The 18780-nt window shown below is 39.0% G+C and overlaps 1 protein-coding gene across 1 annotated transcript in view; it reads right to left on the bottom strand.

Moving 5' to 3' along the window:
* SNX30 (sorting nexin family member 30) overlaps window positions 1–18780 on the bottom strand; it is a 170099-nt gene that overhangs the window by 48586 nt on the left and 102733 nt on the right. Inside the window, exons 4-6 of the mRNA XM_036741804.1 lie at window positions 12170–12328; window positions 7820–8015; window positions 4451–4650 (exon numbers count right to left, since the gene is read on the bottom strand). Coding sequence (XP_036597699.1) covers window positions 4451–4650; window positions 7820–8015; window positions 12170–12328 — 555 coding nt within the window. The remainder of the gene's footprint in view (window positions 1–4450; window positions 4651–7819; window positions 8016–12169; window positions 12329–18780) is intronic.

Genomic DNA, 18780 nt, shown 5'->3' with positions numbered 1-18780 from the left:
TCACACAGAGAATAGGAGATGGTTAAATGATCAGACAAGGGCTCGACCCATACAAAGGAGGAAGACAGAAACCCGAGGTGAAGATTCAGTTACAAGGGAAATTCAGGAAGATTTCTCACCGCAAGAGGTCACAGATATTTTGAGTAGATTCAGCCAAAGAATAGGAGAACCATTGATATCTTGGATGGTAAGACTCAGTGATCAAGGGGCCGGTGGAATATCAGTAGATGGGACAGACTGCATGAGATTCATAGGTATCAGCCATGATCCTCTAGTTCAACAAGCTTTTAGGGAACATCATCAGCAAGGAGATGGTGATAGCAGGACTACTCTGTTGGCATTAGCCGCTGTGGGATGCAATAAGAGATATGCTACTGATTCTATGTGGCCCACTGAGCACAGACCCTGGTATTCACTTAGAGATTGTATCATGAGACTAAAGGAGGAGGTAATGAAGACTGCCATTATGGTAGGAACTGCAGACAAATATTACAATGATTCAATGGAACTGCCTCATAGGAATTTAATAATTAGGACAGCTCCCCCTGCTTATAAACAACTAATTTTGAATTTATTACTTGGAGAAGTAGGGAGCCGTCTTACAACAGTGATAAATAAGATTTTACAGTTACATGACTTAGGTGACTGGGGAAGGGATAGATCTCCTCGAGAGAGAAGGGTGAATAACCAGCAAACTTGGCACCAAAGGAGAGTAACAAGGAAAGAAATGTTTACTGCTTTATTGAGAGCAGGGGTAGGTTTTGAAATGATAGATGGAATTCCAACCAATGAATTATACAGAATGTATAGAGGACTTGATAACACGAGAAATAGGGAAATAAGAACTGCTCCTGCAAGCCTACAAGCCACTCAGACTGAAGGTGACCTTGTGTGATTAACGGATGAAAACTTGTACATCTGGAGAAAGGCTGGGAGGACAATCCTAGTCTCTATCTAGGGTGGGATCCTCTTGGCTTCCTCATTATGTTCCTTTTGAAAAGAAACATTTCCCACCTGAGTTTGGCTCTGATGTTGGATCTTTGCATAACTGAAATCTCAACCAAACTTGAGATGATTTTATTTGAAGAATTATAGTCCATACTTGTCTATTCTTTTTGTCCTTTGTTTTGGCTAACCTTGTTGCTAGTTTTGTTTCCTTCAGGCTTAAGCACCCTGCACTTTCCGGTGACTGCCTAAGCATGTAGCATTCTTGGAATTCCTGCCAGCTTGTTAAAGAAATGACCTCTGGAATGGGACTTTTTGGGGGCAGGGCCATCTCTACATCCAATTTCAGCATGAAGAAGCTATGGAAAATGAGACCTTCACCCCTCACCCCAAGATTTTGAGCCCCAATCGTTCAAGGGGGGTGGAAATGATGATAGTGTTCTGTTTACTTATTTTGTGTTATCCTTGCTGTGTTGTTTTATTGTTATGATATTATTGATCCTATGTAATGGATACAAGGATTTAGGGGTGGACATTTGAATTATTAATAATTATTTTGGGGATGATTGATTGAAGAGATTATTTTGCTGGGATCTAGGGGTGGATCGCATTTGAATCGTTAACCAATGTTTGGGAATGTCACTGAATGATATGTTTTGCTTTATTGTGAATGATATGTTTTAGTTTCCTTTGTAATTGAATCACAATGTATGTTCTAGGATACATGGCTGATTAGATTATGTATCCTATAACAAGGGGTGGAGTGTAACCAGAATGGCCTTTGTTTTCTTTGAATGACTCAGCTTACCTCATTGAGCTTCCCTGGACGCTGGGGCTTGCTCTTCCGGGGCAGGACCAGAACTTCCTGTGTGATGAGTCATGGGGCTGGCTGAGGGGAGGTGTTAATGTCTATGCTAGGGGGAGGGGCCAACTCAAGAACCAATCAGCCCTGGTCATTCGGGCGGAGCTTGATGATGTCAAAAACCCTATAAGAGGGGAGAGGACAGTTTGAAGAGCTCTCTTTCCTTTTTCGGTTGGAGCCAGCGACAGTTACATCGTCAGTTACAGCGACAGTTACATCGTCAGTTACAGTTGCAGCTTCAGTTACGTCAGTTACAGACACAGCTGAAGCAGGAGCTGCCAGTAGCAGAGCTAACCTACGGGAGAAAGCTGAACAACGACTTCAGGCCATTACAGCGACAGTTACAGCGACAGTTGGAGCCAGAGGCAGTTACAGAGGCAGTTACGACAGTTACGTCAGTTACAGCCACAGCTGAGGCAGGAGCTGCCAGTAGCAGAGCTGATCTACGGGAGGAAGCTGAACAAAGACTTCAGGCCAGTGGGTAATCTTATTACCATCGAGGGGGAAGCATGATTTTGCTTTACGCAATCATGCTTCTCTGTAGCCTCCTGGTTACTCTTGCAAGGCGTACTTATTGGGCCTGGAAGCTTTCGATCAACATATCAAAATGGGGTTGCTGGTTCATGGGTTGGTTACTGTTGAGCCTAAATAAATGTTTTGATTCTTCTGCCTTCTACTTTGAGAGTTTCTTATATCCGGCGGTTCCGAACCTTTCAGACATGTTTATGATCCTCTTTGAGATTATAAACTCTGCCCTCCTGATACAATAGCCCAAGGCTGGGAGTGGTATGGTATGGTGGTGGTGGGGTGATCTGATAAAAACTGGGCACCCCTTCCTCCTTTATCTCCTGACCAGGATTAAGTGACCTAAATCATGTTCTCAAAGACATACCCCACCTCCCAGTGTGTTGACCAATTGGAGTTGATTGGCACCCCTTGAGAACACCTAGTCTTTGAAGGGCAAATAACTCTGCCCCCAAATCCCAAATTGAGCCAGTTCTGGACTGGCCCCTTGGGGGGCCTAGTTTTGGACTGTAACTCCCATGCACTGCATGTCGCCAGCTTGTGAGAGAAATAAAACATGAACACACAGCCTAATTTCACTTGTTTTTCTTAGCATAAACTCTGTGAGAGGTTGACACGCCATGCTGCCTTCTTATGGCAGTATCAATGATCCCTGAAAACAACTGCTTTTTCACAAGATGTCATCCTGAAAATACATCTTCCCCTCATTGAACTTTCTTTCTTAATCTTATTCCATATCACATCTCAGATAAGAGGCTCTTCTTTCCCTCTACCAGATTTCCCAAGCCCAGTGACCCCACTGATGTAGACATTACATCACTAAAAATAGTATTTTAATTAAAAAAAATAAACACCCCAAGTGTCACCAAACTTTAAAAAATCCCACTCTGGGGTCCCTTTTGACTCATTCTGTTTAATTCTATACAAGTGTGGCCAAATTACCATGGCCTTTTCAACACAGGGTTTTTACATAAGATTTATAACCAGAAAGAATCTGAGAAGTCATCATTTTAGAGCTGAAAAAGACTTGCTCAGGGTCACACCATTAATAAGACAGAATTTGAACCCAGGCCTTTTTTTGTGTTTGGCTGTTATAGCCCTTCATAACCGGTCCCCTTCCTATCCTTTCCAGGCTTCTTCTTTTACTCTTCCACATATACTTTATGATTTAGTGACACTGGCCTCCTCACTGCTCCTCACATATGAGATTCAATCTCCAAGCTCTGTACATTTTATGGCCTATCTTCCATGCATGGAATTCCCTCCCTCCTCATCAAAGGCTTCCCTGGAAGTCTTTAGTCTCAATTAAAGTCCTACCTTCAATATGCCTTTTCCTGGTCCCCTTTAGCTGGCACCTTTCCATGGTTAAGTATTTCCAATTTAACCTTGTTGTATTTTAAACAGAGATTGTATGTTGTTTCCCCCCATTAGACTACGAACTTCTTGAGAGCAGGGCCCATGTTTTTGCCTTTTTTTATGTCCCCAGCACCTGATAAAAGTGTCAGGATCCCCATCTGATTCTAATGAAAGGCATAGCCTTCTCAATGAATCACTAACTGATATAGCCAACACTTCATCAAGGGTCTTGGGACTTATAATGGGTAACAAAATGGAAGGAGGGGGGAAACTGATCGATGCACTGACAAATCAAAAGGAGACAGTCCCCTTAGTAAGTATAGATACAGATACCCAAAGGGAAAAAGTAAACAATAAATGAATCGCCATTTAAGACTCAGGAGTCTCATCCTATACAGCTGTCTGGTTTTCGGGACATCATCTGATGAAGTATCTATAATATCTACCTTACAGACTTTCTCCTCAAACTCCCCAGCTAAATTTGCTCCCAAATCTTAAACTCTACATTAACTATAGCCATCCAACTTGTCTCAGAAGGCAGTGCTGGCAACATGGGCCTTCTCGTTGTTTTAAGCACTGGGGGTACTCATTTCCCCGCTGATCTCTGCACTGGGTTCAGTATTTGCTGTCACTTTGCCTGTTTCCATACTGCCTGCTCATGTCACTACTGAATCACAAAGCTCTGAGTCCTAGCCATCAGATGTAAACAAATGCTTCAATGCCCATAGGGAGGATGAACAAGAAGAGGACAATATAACTGACCTTCATGGACTCAGAGTACAGAATGTACTCCCTAAGCACTGGCAAAAAGTCCTCCGTCATGTCATCTGTCAGGTCTTCCAGAGCAGTACAACAGTTCCCAATACATGCTGAAACTCCTTCCAGGGGCTCCTCCAGCTCCACCTCTAGGCCACCCCATGTGGAGTACACAGGTCCATATTCTCTGAGTTCTACAAGGTATTCTAGAAGAGGAAAAACAGGAAGTCAGTAAGGCTAGCTGGAAAGTAATGGTCATATAAGGAGGAACCCTAGGCCTAGGTACAGTTGTACCCGGCAGATTTGCTACTGCTTTAATCAAAAGCATCTCTACAACAAACCCTGCTTGAACTATCCTAGGCTTTTATTCACCAGAAGTAAAACCACCTTGCTCAGCCCTGTAAGAATTAGCACAGAAACACCACAATGAGATGCCACAGTGCTTTCTTTTTATTTACTTTGTTTTTTGAAAGAAAAATACCTTCTAATAGCAGGGGTTCTTAACATGGGCTCAGTGGACTTGTTTAAAAATTTTTTTTTGACAACTACATTGCAACATAATTGGTTTACTCTGTAATCCTATGTAAGTTATTTTTTGCATTTAAAACATCATTCTGAGAAAGATTCCACAGGCTTCACCCCTGCCAAAGACGTTCAGGACGCAAAACAGGTAAAGAATCCTTGCTTTATGAGGGTGTATTATAATGGGTAGTAATATTAACAGGTATATAGTATGCTCCTTGAAGGAATGTACAATACTTTGTTACTTTGCACCTTTTTATCTCAGTTCATTACTCATAGTAGATGTTTAATAAATGTTTGTTGAAATAAATTGAATAAATTTAATTTGCTGAATGAAAGTATATATGCATATTTGTACATACACATACAAATACATGTATAAAGAAAATTATGGAGAAACGAATTATATATAAACGAAAATTATGAGGAACGTCCTCAACTAAGCATTCTTAGAAATAGCCATTCGCTTGTGAAGGGGTCTAACCATTCTGGAGAGGGATTTGGAGCTATGTCCAAAGGGCTATAAAACTGTGCATATCCAGTAATACCACTACTAGGTCTGTATGCCAAAGAAGTCAAAGCAAAAGGAAAAGGGATCTACATGGACAAACACATTTTGAGCAGCTATTTTTGTGGTGGCAAAGACTTGGAAATTGAGGGGATGCCCATCAAGTGGGGAATGGCTGAACAAATTGTGGTGTATAATTGTGATAGACTATTATTGTGGTCTAAGAAATGATGAGAAGAATGGTTTCAGAAAAACCTGGGAAGACATATATGAACTGATACAAAACTGGTAAGCAGAACCAAGAGAACACTGTACCCAGTAACAGAAACATTCTATGATGATCAACTGTGAATGATTTAGCTATTTTGAGCAATACAATTATCTAAGACAATTCCAAAGGACTTTTTATGAAAAATGCTATTCACCTCCTGAGAAAGAACTGATGGAGTATGAATGCAGACTGAAGCATATTTTTTAAACTTTTTTTTGGTCTGTTTTCTTTTGCAACATGGCTAATACGGAAGTATGTTTTGCATGACTTTACATGCATAATCTCTATCAAATTGCATGCCTTCTCAGGGAAGGGGCAGGGAAGGGAAGGAGGGAGATAATTCAGAACTCAAAATTTTAAAAAATGAATGTTAGAAAGTATTTTTACATGTAATTGAGAAAAACAAAATAAGAGAGGAAAAAGAAATAGCCACACAGAATATTTATCTAGAATCTATTGAGAACAGGCAAGAAAATTTTTTTCCCTTTAATTGAAAAATCCTTCCATTATAGAATGTTAGCAGTGTTGGAGACTTCAGAGGACATCTTGTCCATCCACCTCATCTTTACAGATGAAAAAACTGAGAAGTGAAATGAGTTTCCCCAAGATTACAGAGCCAAGATAGGGCTCTTGACCTGAAGTCCCAGTCATCAAATGGATGGTTTGTCATTTATGATGAAAAATAACACAACTTTGCTTCCAGCCCATTTGTTTAGTGGGAAATTGTGGCCAGAGTGGCCTTTGTTTGCTTTGAGTGACTCAGTTTATCTCATTGAACCTTGCTGGGTGCTGGGTCTGTGGCTTCTCTTCCGGGGCAGGAAGCCCAGAGACCATGCCTGGGAGCAGAGAACTTCCTGTGTGATGATTCACGGGGCTGGCTGAGGGGAGGTGTTAACTCCAGAGCCATACCCTATTGAGTGTTAACCTAGTCTACAAATGAGAACCTCCCAGGGTCCTAGGGGGAGGGGCCAACTCAAGAACCAATGGCCCTGGTCATTCAGGTGGCATTTGATGATGTCAAAAACTCTATAAGAGGAGAGAAGACAGCTTGAAGATCCCTTTTTCCTTTCCTTTGGAGCCAGAGATGCCTACAGCCAAAGCTGACACAGGAGCTGCCGGTAGCAGAGCTGACCCACATGTGGAGCGAGGAGTGCTGAGCAAGGACTTGAGGCCAGTAGGTGATCTTCTTACCGTAGAGGGGAAGCATGTATACGATTTTGCTTTATACCATCATGCTTCTCTGTGGCCTCCTGGTTACTCTTGTGAGGCGGACTTATTGGGCCTGGAAGCTTTTGATCAAAATATCAAAATGGGGACGCTGGTTTGTGGGTCTGTTACTGTGGAGTTTAAATACATGCTTTAGTTCTTCTGCCTTCTACCTAGAGAATTCTTTATATCCTGAGGTTCCGAACCTTTCAGGCATATATATGATTCTCTTTGAAATCATAAATTCTGCCTTCATAATACAGAGATAGTGGGACATCAGATGCTGAGTTGGCGGGCTGGGTCTTCCTTTTTCTGAGAAATGCACAAGTTTGCACAACTGACTGCTAATGTCCTACACCAGGGGAGGGAAATTTGTGGCATTGAGGCCACATGTGGCCCTCTAGGTTCTCAAGTGCAACCCTCTAACTGAATCCGAACTTCACAGAACAAATCCTGTCCCACACCAAAGTCACACCATGGCCAGATCATTCATTTCATGTTAATGCGAAGCGGGGACATCGCCAGTAGGCCCATTCTGGTAGCCATAGCTGCTTAATTTAAAAAAAATCCCCATTGTCTGCTGTGGGAAAAGCTCATGTTATCAGAATGAAGTATGTACATGATGCTCCTTTAGGACCTGGCTTCACCAATTAAGTCTTTGTTTCCTCTTTCCTTTCTAATGATAAGTAAAAATGTTAACCCTTTTTAACATGAAGTAAATATCAAGGTTACTATGTGAGCCTGCCTTAAGCAAGAGAACACATATGCATTGCTTAATCTTGCTTAATCTTAGCAAGCCCAGTTCACACACAAGCCACTCATGCAACTTTAGTAGCTGGGATGCTGATCTGGAGGGAGCACAGCTTACCTACTTCTTCCTTGATGATCCTCTGAGCTATTCGATCAATGGTTCCAAGTTTTAGGGCAAACGTATCCAAGTATTCACCCATAGCTGCAAATTCTAGTGGCCGACTTCTCAGCTTATAGCCTCCAGTGACATACTTGACAGACTCCCCGACCTTGGAGAGTAATGCTATCCCTTGCTTTTTGTAGGCATTCAGATCCTGACAAGAGACAACACCAGGAGAGTTTAATAACTTCATTCAGATCCAGAAAATCAAGTGGACATTTTAGACCCAAGCCAGAGGCACTACTGTGGAACTGAAATACTTCCTCTGTCCCGTTTGTATCAAAACCACTAACAAACACACTCTCTCAGCAATTAGGGATGCCTAGTCTGAAGAAAAGGAGACTTGTCAAGGAGATATGGCTGCCACATTTCTGAAGAACTATCATATATTAACACATCATTTAACCAAAAATTATTTATTAATAATTTAATACATGTCAAGCATTCTGTTGTCTGTCCTTCGTTCTCCAAGAGGACCAATGACATCAGGAGGGTGATATCTTGACTTGCAAGTGAATTAGACTTAAGTGAGGCAGAGCTGAGCAGAATCATCAGCTCTACTCTCTCATCTAGAGTCACAGGAATCCAGTGGCAAGACACAGGTCAGGATGACCAGTGATGGCCCAAGATGCAGTGGGAGACCTTGACCTTTTTAAGCTAAAGCCTTTCCCAGGTCTCAGTTAGTCTGACACAACACCCATTCAGTAGTTAAAGGCTAGGTAAGAACTGAGGTAAAAAGCAATTTGGGAGAGCAAGGAATAGTTTACCAATCAAATTTATGGAAAAGAAAAGAATTCATGACCCAACAAGAGATAGAGAGCATTACAAAATGCAAAATGGATAATTTTGATTACGTTAAATTGAAATGTTTTTGTACAAAAAAAGCCAATGCAACAAAGATTAGGAGGGAAGCAGAAAATTGGGAGAAAATCTTTACAACTAGTATCACTGATAAAGGCCTCATTTCCAAAATATACAGGGAACTGAACCAAATATATAGGAATACAAGTCATTCCCCAATTGAGAAATGGTCAAAGGATATGAACAGACAGTTTTCAGAGGAAGAAATTAAAGATATCTATAGGCATATGAAAAAATGCTCGAAATCACTACTGATTAGAGAAATGCAAATTGAAACAACTCTTAGATACCACATCTCTCCTGTCAGATTGGCTAAAATAACAAAACAGGAAAATGGTAAATGCTGGAGAGGATGTGGGAAAATTGGAACATTGTTACATTGCTGGCGGAGTTCTGAGATGATCCAACCATTTTGGAGAGCAATGCCCAAAGGGCTATAAAAATGTTCATACCCTTTGACCCAGTGATACCACTTCTAGGGTTGTATCCCAAAGAGATCACACAAGTGGGAAAAGGACCCATATGTACAAAAATATTTATAGCGGCTCTTTTGTGGTAGCTAAGAATTGGAAATCAAAGGGATGCCCATCAATTGGGGAATGGCTGAACAAGCTGTGATATATGAAGGTAATGGAATACTATTGCGCTATAAGAAATGGGGATGATACGGACTTCATAGCAACCTGGAAAAACCTACACGACATAATGCTGAGGGAGCGGAGCAGAGCCAGGAGAACATTATACACAACCACAGATAAATGGATTCTGTGAGGACCAACCCTGACAGACTTCGCTCTTCTCAGCAACACAATGTGCAAAGACAACTCCAAAGGACTCACGATGGAGAATGCTATCTACATCCAGAGAAAGAACTATGAAGTATGAATGCGGATTGAGGCACACTTCTTCATGCTCCCCTTTTTCCCCCCCTTTTTTCTCTCTTTTGTTTTTGTTTTTGGGTTGTGGTTTTTTTTTTGGTTCTGTTTCTTCTTTCTCATGATTCATTCCATTGGTCATAATTCTTCTCCACAACTTGACTAGTGCGTAAATTAATTCAATGCAAAGTTATACGTGAAAGTTATATGGGATTCCCTGCTGTCTTGGGGAGGGAGTGGGGAGGGAGGGAAGAAAATCTGGAACTCAAAATTATGTAGAACCGTGTGTTGTAAACTAAAAATAAAAAAAAAAATTAAAAAAAAAAGAACTGAGGTAAAAGATGACCTATTTTGCCCTTCACAAGAGAATCAATAAGGGCAAAAAATACGTCAGTTTCTGACCAAGACAGAACCAACTGCAATAGCAACTCACTCTGAGCCATCAAAACCAAAACAACGAGCAAGTGAAGCTTGGGCTGGGACCTATTATTGGCCAGGCAAGTGAGAGTCAAAGAGATTTAAAGGCATTGTCAAGTAGCTCCATCTGACTCCCAACGGGCTTTATGCCAGTCACTCTAAATACACACACACACACACACACACACACACACACACACAGAGGATTTGACACGGAGGGCAGCAGCAGTTGTGGGGAAAAGGAGAGGCTTCATGCAGAAGAAAGTGGTTAAGCTGTATCTTAAAGAAAGAGAGGAACTCTGTGAGGAACAAGCAAGAAGAGAGTGGGTTCAGGGTCAAGGGGACAGCCAGTGCAAACAGAGATAGTAACGTGTGAAAAACAGAAAGGATGGCCGCTTGGCTAGGTCAAAAGTGTGAGAAGGAGAGTAATAGCTAATGAGGATAGAAAGATAGGTTGGATGGAAAAGGATGAGCTATTATGTTCTACCTCAAAAGACAACACTGGGACCAAAGGGCAAGAAGTGAAAGGGAGGCATATTTTATCTCAACGTAAGAAGAACTGCTTACCCAAGAGTTACCCAAGAATGGGGCACCCCTAGAGTTCAAGCAAAACTTTTGGCCAGGATGTTTGTTGAGAGGATTCGTGCTTTAGACAGGGGTCGAACTAGATGAGGTCCCCTCCTACACAAAGATTACGTGAAACATGTATAATAGGGAACATACTGTTTGTCTTCTCAATGGCTGGGGGACGGAGAATGTTTGGAACTCAAAATTTTTTAAAAATGAACTGTTAAGAACTGTTAAAAATTAACAAATAATATAGAAAATGGAATCTTAAAAGGAAGACGAACAAGTATAGAACTACAAATGTCTGGGATGTGCCAATAAAAAGAAAAATATCACTTAAAAAAAAGGTCATGTGAAGCCTGAAATGCATTTCCCAGGCAATGCATGGAAGGCCTACATTTCCATTGAAATCAAGTCCCCTGGTTACAGCAGTCTAGCATAAGAAACTTACCATTCTTTTTTTCTACATTCATACAAAGATTCTAAAATACTTTCGCCTCACTTAAACGTGTAAAATAATTTTTATCATGAATAATTAAATTATCATTAAATAATAAGTAAAGGTAACAGTGAATTCTTTGGGAACAAGGGCTCAAAAAAAGGAGATAAATTTCCCTTGTAATCCTTGTGAAAATATGTTAGATGAGGAAATAAATTTGGTAAAGGTACAAGGCTGGATGTGGAATGGTTAGCTAATGGAAAGGTTAACACTAAATCGTGGGGCCATACATTTTCAGGTCAAAGTGGAAAACAACCTCTATGAAACAGCTAAAATCAACAGATACTGTGAGAGGCAAATAGTTCTGTCTTTGGCATTTCTTTAGGGAAAACTAGAAAGGAAATCCCCCTGACAACTGTAGGACTGGCAACATGGAATCATCAGCTTTCTGGCCTTATTCAGGGAGCATAATATGTATGAAGTCTACAAAAAAAAGCAGACTGGTCTAAAGGAAAATTGGCAGAATTAGACATATTCTGGAAATCCTGGGCACAAGTTACACCATTTCCATAGACTAAAAAGAACGAAGCTGTTCGACAAAGCTGTTTAATACACAGATGATTCCCTGCCACCCAGTGCTTCAGGTCAGTTCTGACATTGGTGAGGACAGGGAAAACCATGAGGCTACAGTTTAAGCTCGAAAAATCTAAGGTTGGAGATAACATCGTAAAGCATCTCTACAATTTTTTCCTGGTAAATGTCCAGGAAACAGTTCAGTCCCATAAATTTACTGTACACATCTGGATCCAAGTGGCTTTGTGCTTTTCCCGAAACAATGCCCTATATCATTGTGGGATGTAGGAGTACACCAGCCCTAGAAAGTGTGACCACGATATCTTCTGAGTCTATCATTCTTTTAAAAACACGCTAATCCCTGCTATTGGGAAATGTGGACCTCTCTTGATTACACAACCAGGTTTTTTGTAGACCTGCAATTTATAAGCACCTCTGAGGGAAAGTTAAAATGTAAATGTGGTGGGTCACTTAGGAGGCCAATTGTGGAAGATAAGTCAGTCGATCTTTTATCAAGTACCTGAGCACGAATTTGGAAGAATGGGAGGAGAAACATACAAAAAACTCTGACTTTACCTTGGCTGTAAGGAAAACATTAAAGTGTTCATTGAAGGAGAGCACTGGGTGATCTGCAATTCTTTTTAAGAATTTATCCAAAGCTTTTCTTCTAGTCTCGACAAACTCTTCGGAAAAGCGATCCACGACTCCTTTTACCACAAATTTCTCTGGAAGAGGCTATGAAGACAGAGAAAGTAAAAGTGCTCAGATTAATTGAGAGAATTGGGGAGAAATAGGTTTAGCAACACATTTTCCATTGCTTTGTTTTTTGGAGGGGAAGGAGGTAAATACTATTTTATTTTTTCCAATTACATGTAAAGACAGTTTTCAACTTTCATTTTTTATAAGATTTTGAGTTTCAAATTTTTCTCCCTCTCATCTACCCTTCCCAAGATGGCATACAATATAATACAGGTTATACATGTGAAATTGTGTAAACATATTTCCATGTTAGTGATGTTATGAAAGAAGAATCAGAACAAGGGAAAAAAACAAAAACCAGTAAAAATAGTATGCTTCGATCTGCATTCAGACTCCACAGTCCTTTTTCTGAATGTGGATAGCATCTTCCATTTACAAGTCTTTGGACATGTTGTCTTGGATCATCATATAGCTGAGAAGAGCTAAGTCTATCAAAGTCAGTCATAGAGCAATGTGGCTGTTAACCGTGTACAATGCTCTCCTGGTTCTGCTCACTTCACTCAGCATCAGTTCATGTAAGTCTTTCTACATTTTTCTGAAATTCGCTTGTCATCATTTCTTATAACACAACAGTATTCTATTACATTCATATACTACAACTTGTTCAGCCATTCCCCAACTGATGGGCATCCCTTAAATTTCAAATTCTTGGCCACCACAAAAAGAGCTGCTATAAATATTTTTGCATCTGTGCATCCTTTTCCCTTTTTTATGATCTCCTTGAGTTACAGACCTAGTAGTGGTATTTCTGGATCAAAGGGTATGCACAGTTTGATTGCCCTTTGGGCACAGTTCCAAATTGCTCTCCAGAATGGTTGGATCAGTTCACAACTCCATCAATAATGCATTAGTGTCCCAATTTTCCCATGTCTCCTTCAACATTTATCATTTTCCTTTCCTGTCATATTAGCCAATCTGGTTGGTATAAGGTGGTACCTCAGAGTTGTTTTGATTTGCATTTCTCTAACCAATAGTGATTTAGAGCATTTTTTTCATATGACTATAGATAGCTTTTTCTTCATCTGAAAACTGCCTGTTCATCTCCTTTGACCATTTATCAACTGGGGAATGACTTGTATTTTTATAAATTTGATTCAGTTCTCTATACTTCTGAGAAATGAGGCCTTTATCAAAACATTGGCTATAAAAATTGTTTTCCATCTTTCTGCTTTCCCTCTAATCATGTTTGCGTTGGTTTTGTTTGTGCAAAAACTTAATTTAAAATAATCAGAATTACCCATTTTGCATTTCATAATGTTCTCCATCTCTTGTTTGGTCATAAATTCTTCCTGTTTCCATAGATCTGGGACGTAAACTATTCCTTACTCTCCTAATTTGCTTATGGTATCACCCTAAATCATGTCCCCATTTTGACCTTATCTTGGTATACAGTGTAAGATGTTGGTCTATGCATAGGTTCTGCCTTACTATTTTCCAGTTTTCCTAGCAGTTTTTGTCAAATAGTGAGCTCTTATCCCAGAAGTGGCGTCTTTGGGTTTATCAAACAGTAAATTACAAAAATCATTTACTACTGTGTCTTATGTACTTAATTATTCCACTGATCCACCATTCTATTTCTTAGCCAGTACCAAATAGTTCTTATGCTTGCTGCTTTATAATAAAGTTGTACATCTGGTACAGCTAGGTTACCTTTCTTTGAAATTTTTCATTAATTCCTTTGATATTCTGGACCTTTTATTCTTCCAGATGAATTTTGTTGTTATTTTTTCTAGCTCTATAAAATAATTTTTGGTGGTTTGATTGGTATAGTACTGAATAAGTAAATTAATGTAGGTAGAATTTACCTTTTTATTATATTAGCTCTGCGTACCCACGAGCAATTGATATTTTTCCAATGTCTAGATCTGGCTTTATTGTGTGAAAAGCATTTTATAATTGTGTTCATATGATTCCTGGATTTGTTTTGGCAAGTAGACTCCCAAATATTTCATATTGTCTACAGTTATTTTAAATGGAATTTCTCTTTTAAATTTCTTCTTGCTGAGCTCTGTTGGTAATGTGTAGAATTACTGATAATTTATGTGGTTTTATTTTATATTCTGCAACTTTACTAACATTGTTAATTATTTCAAGTAGTTTTTAGTTGATTCTCTAGGATTCTCTAAGTATCTGTATCATCATCATATCATCTACAAAGAATGTTAGTTTCATTTCCTCATTGCCTAGTCTAATTCCTTCAATTTCTTTTTCCTCTCTTATTGCTAAAGCTAACATTTCTAATACAATATTGAATAACAGTGGTGATAAGAGGCATTCTTGTTTCGCCCTAATCTTAATGGGAAGGCTTCTAGCTTATCCCCGTTACAGATAATGCTTGCTGATGGTTTTAGATATACTAGTTATCATTTTAATGAAATGTCCATTTATTCATATATTCTCTAGTGTTTTTAGTAGGAATGAGTGCTGTATTTTGTCAAAACCTTTTTCTGCATCGAGATAATCATATGGTTTCTGTTGGTCTTATTATTGAGACTGTCATTTATGCTAATAGTTTGCCTAATATCAAACCAGCCCTGTATCCCTGGTATAAATCCCACCTGGTCATAGTGTATTATCCTCTACATAAGTTGCTGTAATCTCTTTGCTAACATTTTATTTAAAATTTTTGCATCTATATTCATTATGGAACTTGGTCTATAATTCTGTTTCCCTGTTTTTGCTCTTTCTGGTTTAGGTATCAGCACCATAATTGTGTCATAAAAGGAATTTGGAAGAACTCCTTCTTCTCCTATTTTTCCCAATAGCTTATATAGTATTAGAATTAATTCTTCTTTAAATACTTGATAAAATTCACTTGCAAACCCATCTGGCCCTGGAGATTTTTTCTTAGGGAGTTCATCGATGTCTTGTTCGATTTCTTTTTCTAAAATGGGGTTATTTAAATATTTTATTTCCTCTTCTGTTAACCTGGGAAATTTATATTTTTGTAAATATTTATCCATTTCACTTAGATTGTCAGTTTTATTGGCATACATTTGGGTAAAACAGCTCCTAATTATTGCTTCAATTTCCTCTTCATTGGTGGTGAATTCACCTTTTCATTTTTTGATACTGGTAAATTGGTTTTCTTCTTTCTTTTTTTAATCAAATTAACCAAAGGTTTATCCATTTTATTGGTTTTTTCATAAAACCAGCCCTTTATTAGTTCAATAGTTTTCTTAATTTCTATTTTATTAATCTCTCCTTTGATTTCCAGAATGTGTTTTTTTTCCTAGCTTTTTAGGTTGCATACCCAATTCATTAATGTCTTCTTTATTTTATTCATGTAAGCATTTAGACATATAAAATTTCCCCTAAGAACTGCTTTCACTACATTCCATAAGTTTTGGTATATTGTCTCATTATTATCATTCTCTTGGATGAAATCATTGACTATTTCTATGATTTGTGGTTTGACCCACTCATTCTTTAGGTTTAGATTATCCAGTTTGCAATTAGTTTTTAGCTTGTCTTTACATGGCCCTTCATTACACACAATGTTTATTGCATAATGATCTAAAAAGGATGCATTTAATATTTCTGCCTTTCTGCATTGGATTGTGAAGTTTTTATGCCCTAAAACAAGTCAATTTTTGTGTAGGTGCCATATGAGAAAAAGGTATATTATTCCTTTCTATCCCGATTCATTTTTCTCCAGAGGTCTATTGTATCTAGCTTTTCTAAAACTCTATTCACCTCGACTTCTTTCTTGTTTATTTTGTGGTTAGATCTATCTAGTTTTGAAAGGGGGAGGTTGCGATCCCCCATTAGTTTAGTTTTGCTCTCTATTTCTTCCTATAATTCACTTAACTTCTCCTTAAGAATTTGGATGCTATACCACTTATGTTTAGTATTGATGTTACTTCATTGTCTATGGTACCTTTTAGCAGGATGTACTTTCCTTCCTTATCCCTTTTAGATTCATTTTTGCTTTTGCTTTGTCTGAGGATCAGCATTGCTACCCCTGACTTTTCTTTTTACTTCAGCTATAGCATAATGTATTCTACTCCATCCTTTTACCTTTACTCTGTGTGTATGCCTCTGCTTTAAATGTGTTTCTTGTAAACAACATATTGTAGGATTCTGGTTTTTAATCTACTCTGCTATCCACTTCCATTTTATGGGAGAATTCACCCTGTTCACAGTTATGATTACTAACTGTGTATTTCTCTCCATCCTATTTTTCCCCGTTTATGCTTTTCTCTTTCCTTTCACCATGTCCCTCCTCACTAGTGTTTTGCTTCTGACCACCACCTCCCTCAATCTGCCCTTCCATCAGCCCCTCCTTTTCTTTCCCCTTTCCACTCCTACTTCCCTATAGCATAAGATAAATTTCTATACCCAACTAAGTGTGTTTGTTATTACCTCTGAGCCAAATCTGATGAGAGTAAGGTTCAAACAATGCTCACCCTTCCCTTCTTTCCCTCTACTGTTCTTTTCTGCCTCTTCATGTGATGCGATTTACCCTATTCTGCCTCCCCCTTTCCTTTTCTCCCAGTACAATCCTTTTTTTCACCTCTTAAATTTTCTTTTATTTCTTCACATCAAAGCCAACACCCTCTGTCTATATATACTCCTAACTGTCCTAATTGAGATATATATTTTTTAAGAATTACAAGTACCATCTTCCTGTATAGGGATGTAAATAGTTTAATCTTCTTGAATAACATTTTTTCTTTCCTGTTTACCTTTTTATGCTTCTCCTGAGTCTTGTGTTTGAAGATCAAATTTTGTTCTCAGCTCTGGTATTTTCATCAGTAAAGTTTGAGAGTCCCCTATTTTTAAATGTACATATGATCCCCTGAAAGATTATGCTCCATTTTGCTGGATAGTTGATTCTTGGTTGTAATATAAGCTCCTTTGCCTTCTGGAATATTGTATTACAAGCCCTCCAATCCTTTAATATAGAAGCTGCTAAGTCCCAGGTAATCCTGACTGTGGCTCCTTGATATGTGGATTGTTTCTTTCTGGCTACTTGCAGTACTTTCTCCTTGACCTGATAATTCTGGAATTTGGTTATAATATTCCTTGGAGTTTTCATTTTGGGATCTCTTTCAGGAGGTGATGGTTAGATTCTTTCAATGACATTCTGCCCTCTGGTTCTAGGACATCAGGCCAGTTTTCCTTGATGATTTCTTTAAAGATACTCTCTAGGCTCTTTTTTTTATCATGGCTTTCAGGTAGACCAATAATTTTTAAATTATTTCTCCTTGATCTATTTTCTAGGTTAGGTGTTTTTCCAATGAGCGAGAGCTCAGGCAACTTCCTGGCTTCTCTCCGCTGTCTTGGCTTTGCCGCCTCCATTACTCTTCTAGACAAGAAAATTAGCCCTAATAGAACTGACCTTTTAACAACTATCAACATTAAGAAACCATGAGAAATGCAAGATGGTTCCAGTGCCACCTTTACGTCTTGCATATAGTAGGCAATCAAAAATACTTGAATGAATGAAATAAAAGCCATCATTATTACATTGTTTCCAACACAAAGGATGTGATGGTAAGGGAGGGGGAAGAGGGAAGCCAATTTCACAGGATCAGAGATTTGGAGACAGAAGAGACATGTGAGGCTACTGAGTCCTGAGATGAAGAAATTCAGGCTCATTGAGACTTGTCCAGATTCACAGTTGCCAAGTTCCACTGGGGTGGAACTCAAACCCATGTCTTCCCGTCTCCAAATACAGAGCTCAATCCACCCACCACTCTACACTAATTCTATCCCAAACCAGCTGTGGCTTGGGAACCCACTGAGTGGCTTCAAGACCACTTGGTACAAAGTAGGCTCAGTTAAATGCCAGGAATTGGGGGGAAAAAAAACTTGAAGTGTCTACAAATTTCTCAAACATGCATAGTTTTCCAAGTTAACTTTTTTGGGTTTCACAAACTTTTGGGATTTCTTAGTCTTTTGATTTGGATGCAAATGAACATTCCACACATTGTTTTGTGCTGCTTTTTGAGTTCTATTTCATGGCACTGAATAAAGTCACTTGGTCTAACCTTTCCGATGTAGCTTTAGAAAAGATGTTTGACCACCCCCAGAAAGCGTAGAAAGTGTTTCGGGTAACTGTTTAGGAGTTAAGGAACTTTGGGGTTATGGTGGGGGTGGGTCATCTCTCTCCCACAGAGGGGTCTCCCAGCAGGGCTGCCCTGAAACTCTTTGGGGAAAATGACCTTGTACATTGTTCTGTTTATTAAATAAACGGCTTTTCTTGTATCTAAAAAAAGATGTTTGATTTAAAGTTTTCCTGTTCCACCTTCTGGCTATAAGTGCTGTGGGTGAGACTGTCTGATCCCCAAGATGGGGTGAGAATTTTCTTTCTTCAAAGCTGCCTTCTTTAATAAAGTTTTAAATGTACACAGTAGTATCTTTCACACAAAGATGTAAAAGCTTAAGTTGCAAGGTATAATATATAAGCTATATGAGCAGGA

The sequence above is a fragment of the Trichosurus vulpecula genome, chromosome 1, assembly GCF_011100635.1.
Source record: "Trichosurus vulpecula isolate mTriVul1 chromosome 1, mTriVul1.pri, whole genome shotgun sequence".
Taxonomy (NCBI): domain Eukaryota; kingdom Metazoa; phylum Chordata; class Mammalia; order Diprotodontia; family Phalangeridae; genus Trichosurus; species Trichosurus vulpecula.
The sequence above is the reverse complement of the archived record's forward strand: the minus strand, read 5'-3'. Positions and strand labels throughout refer to the sequence as shown.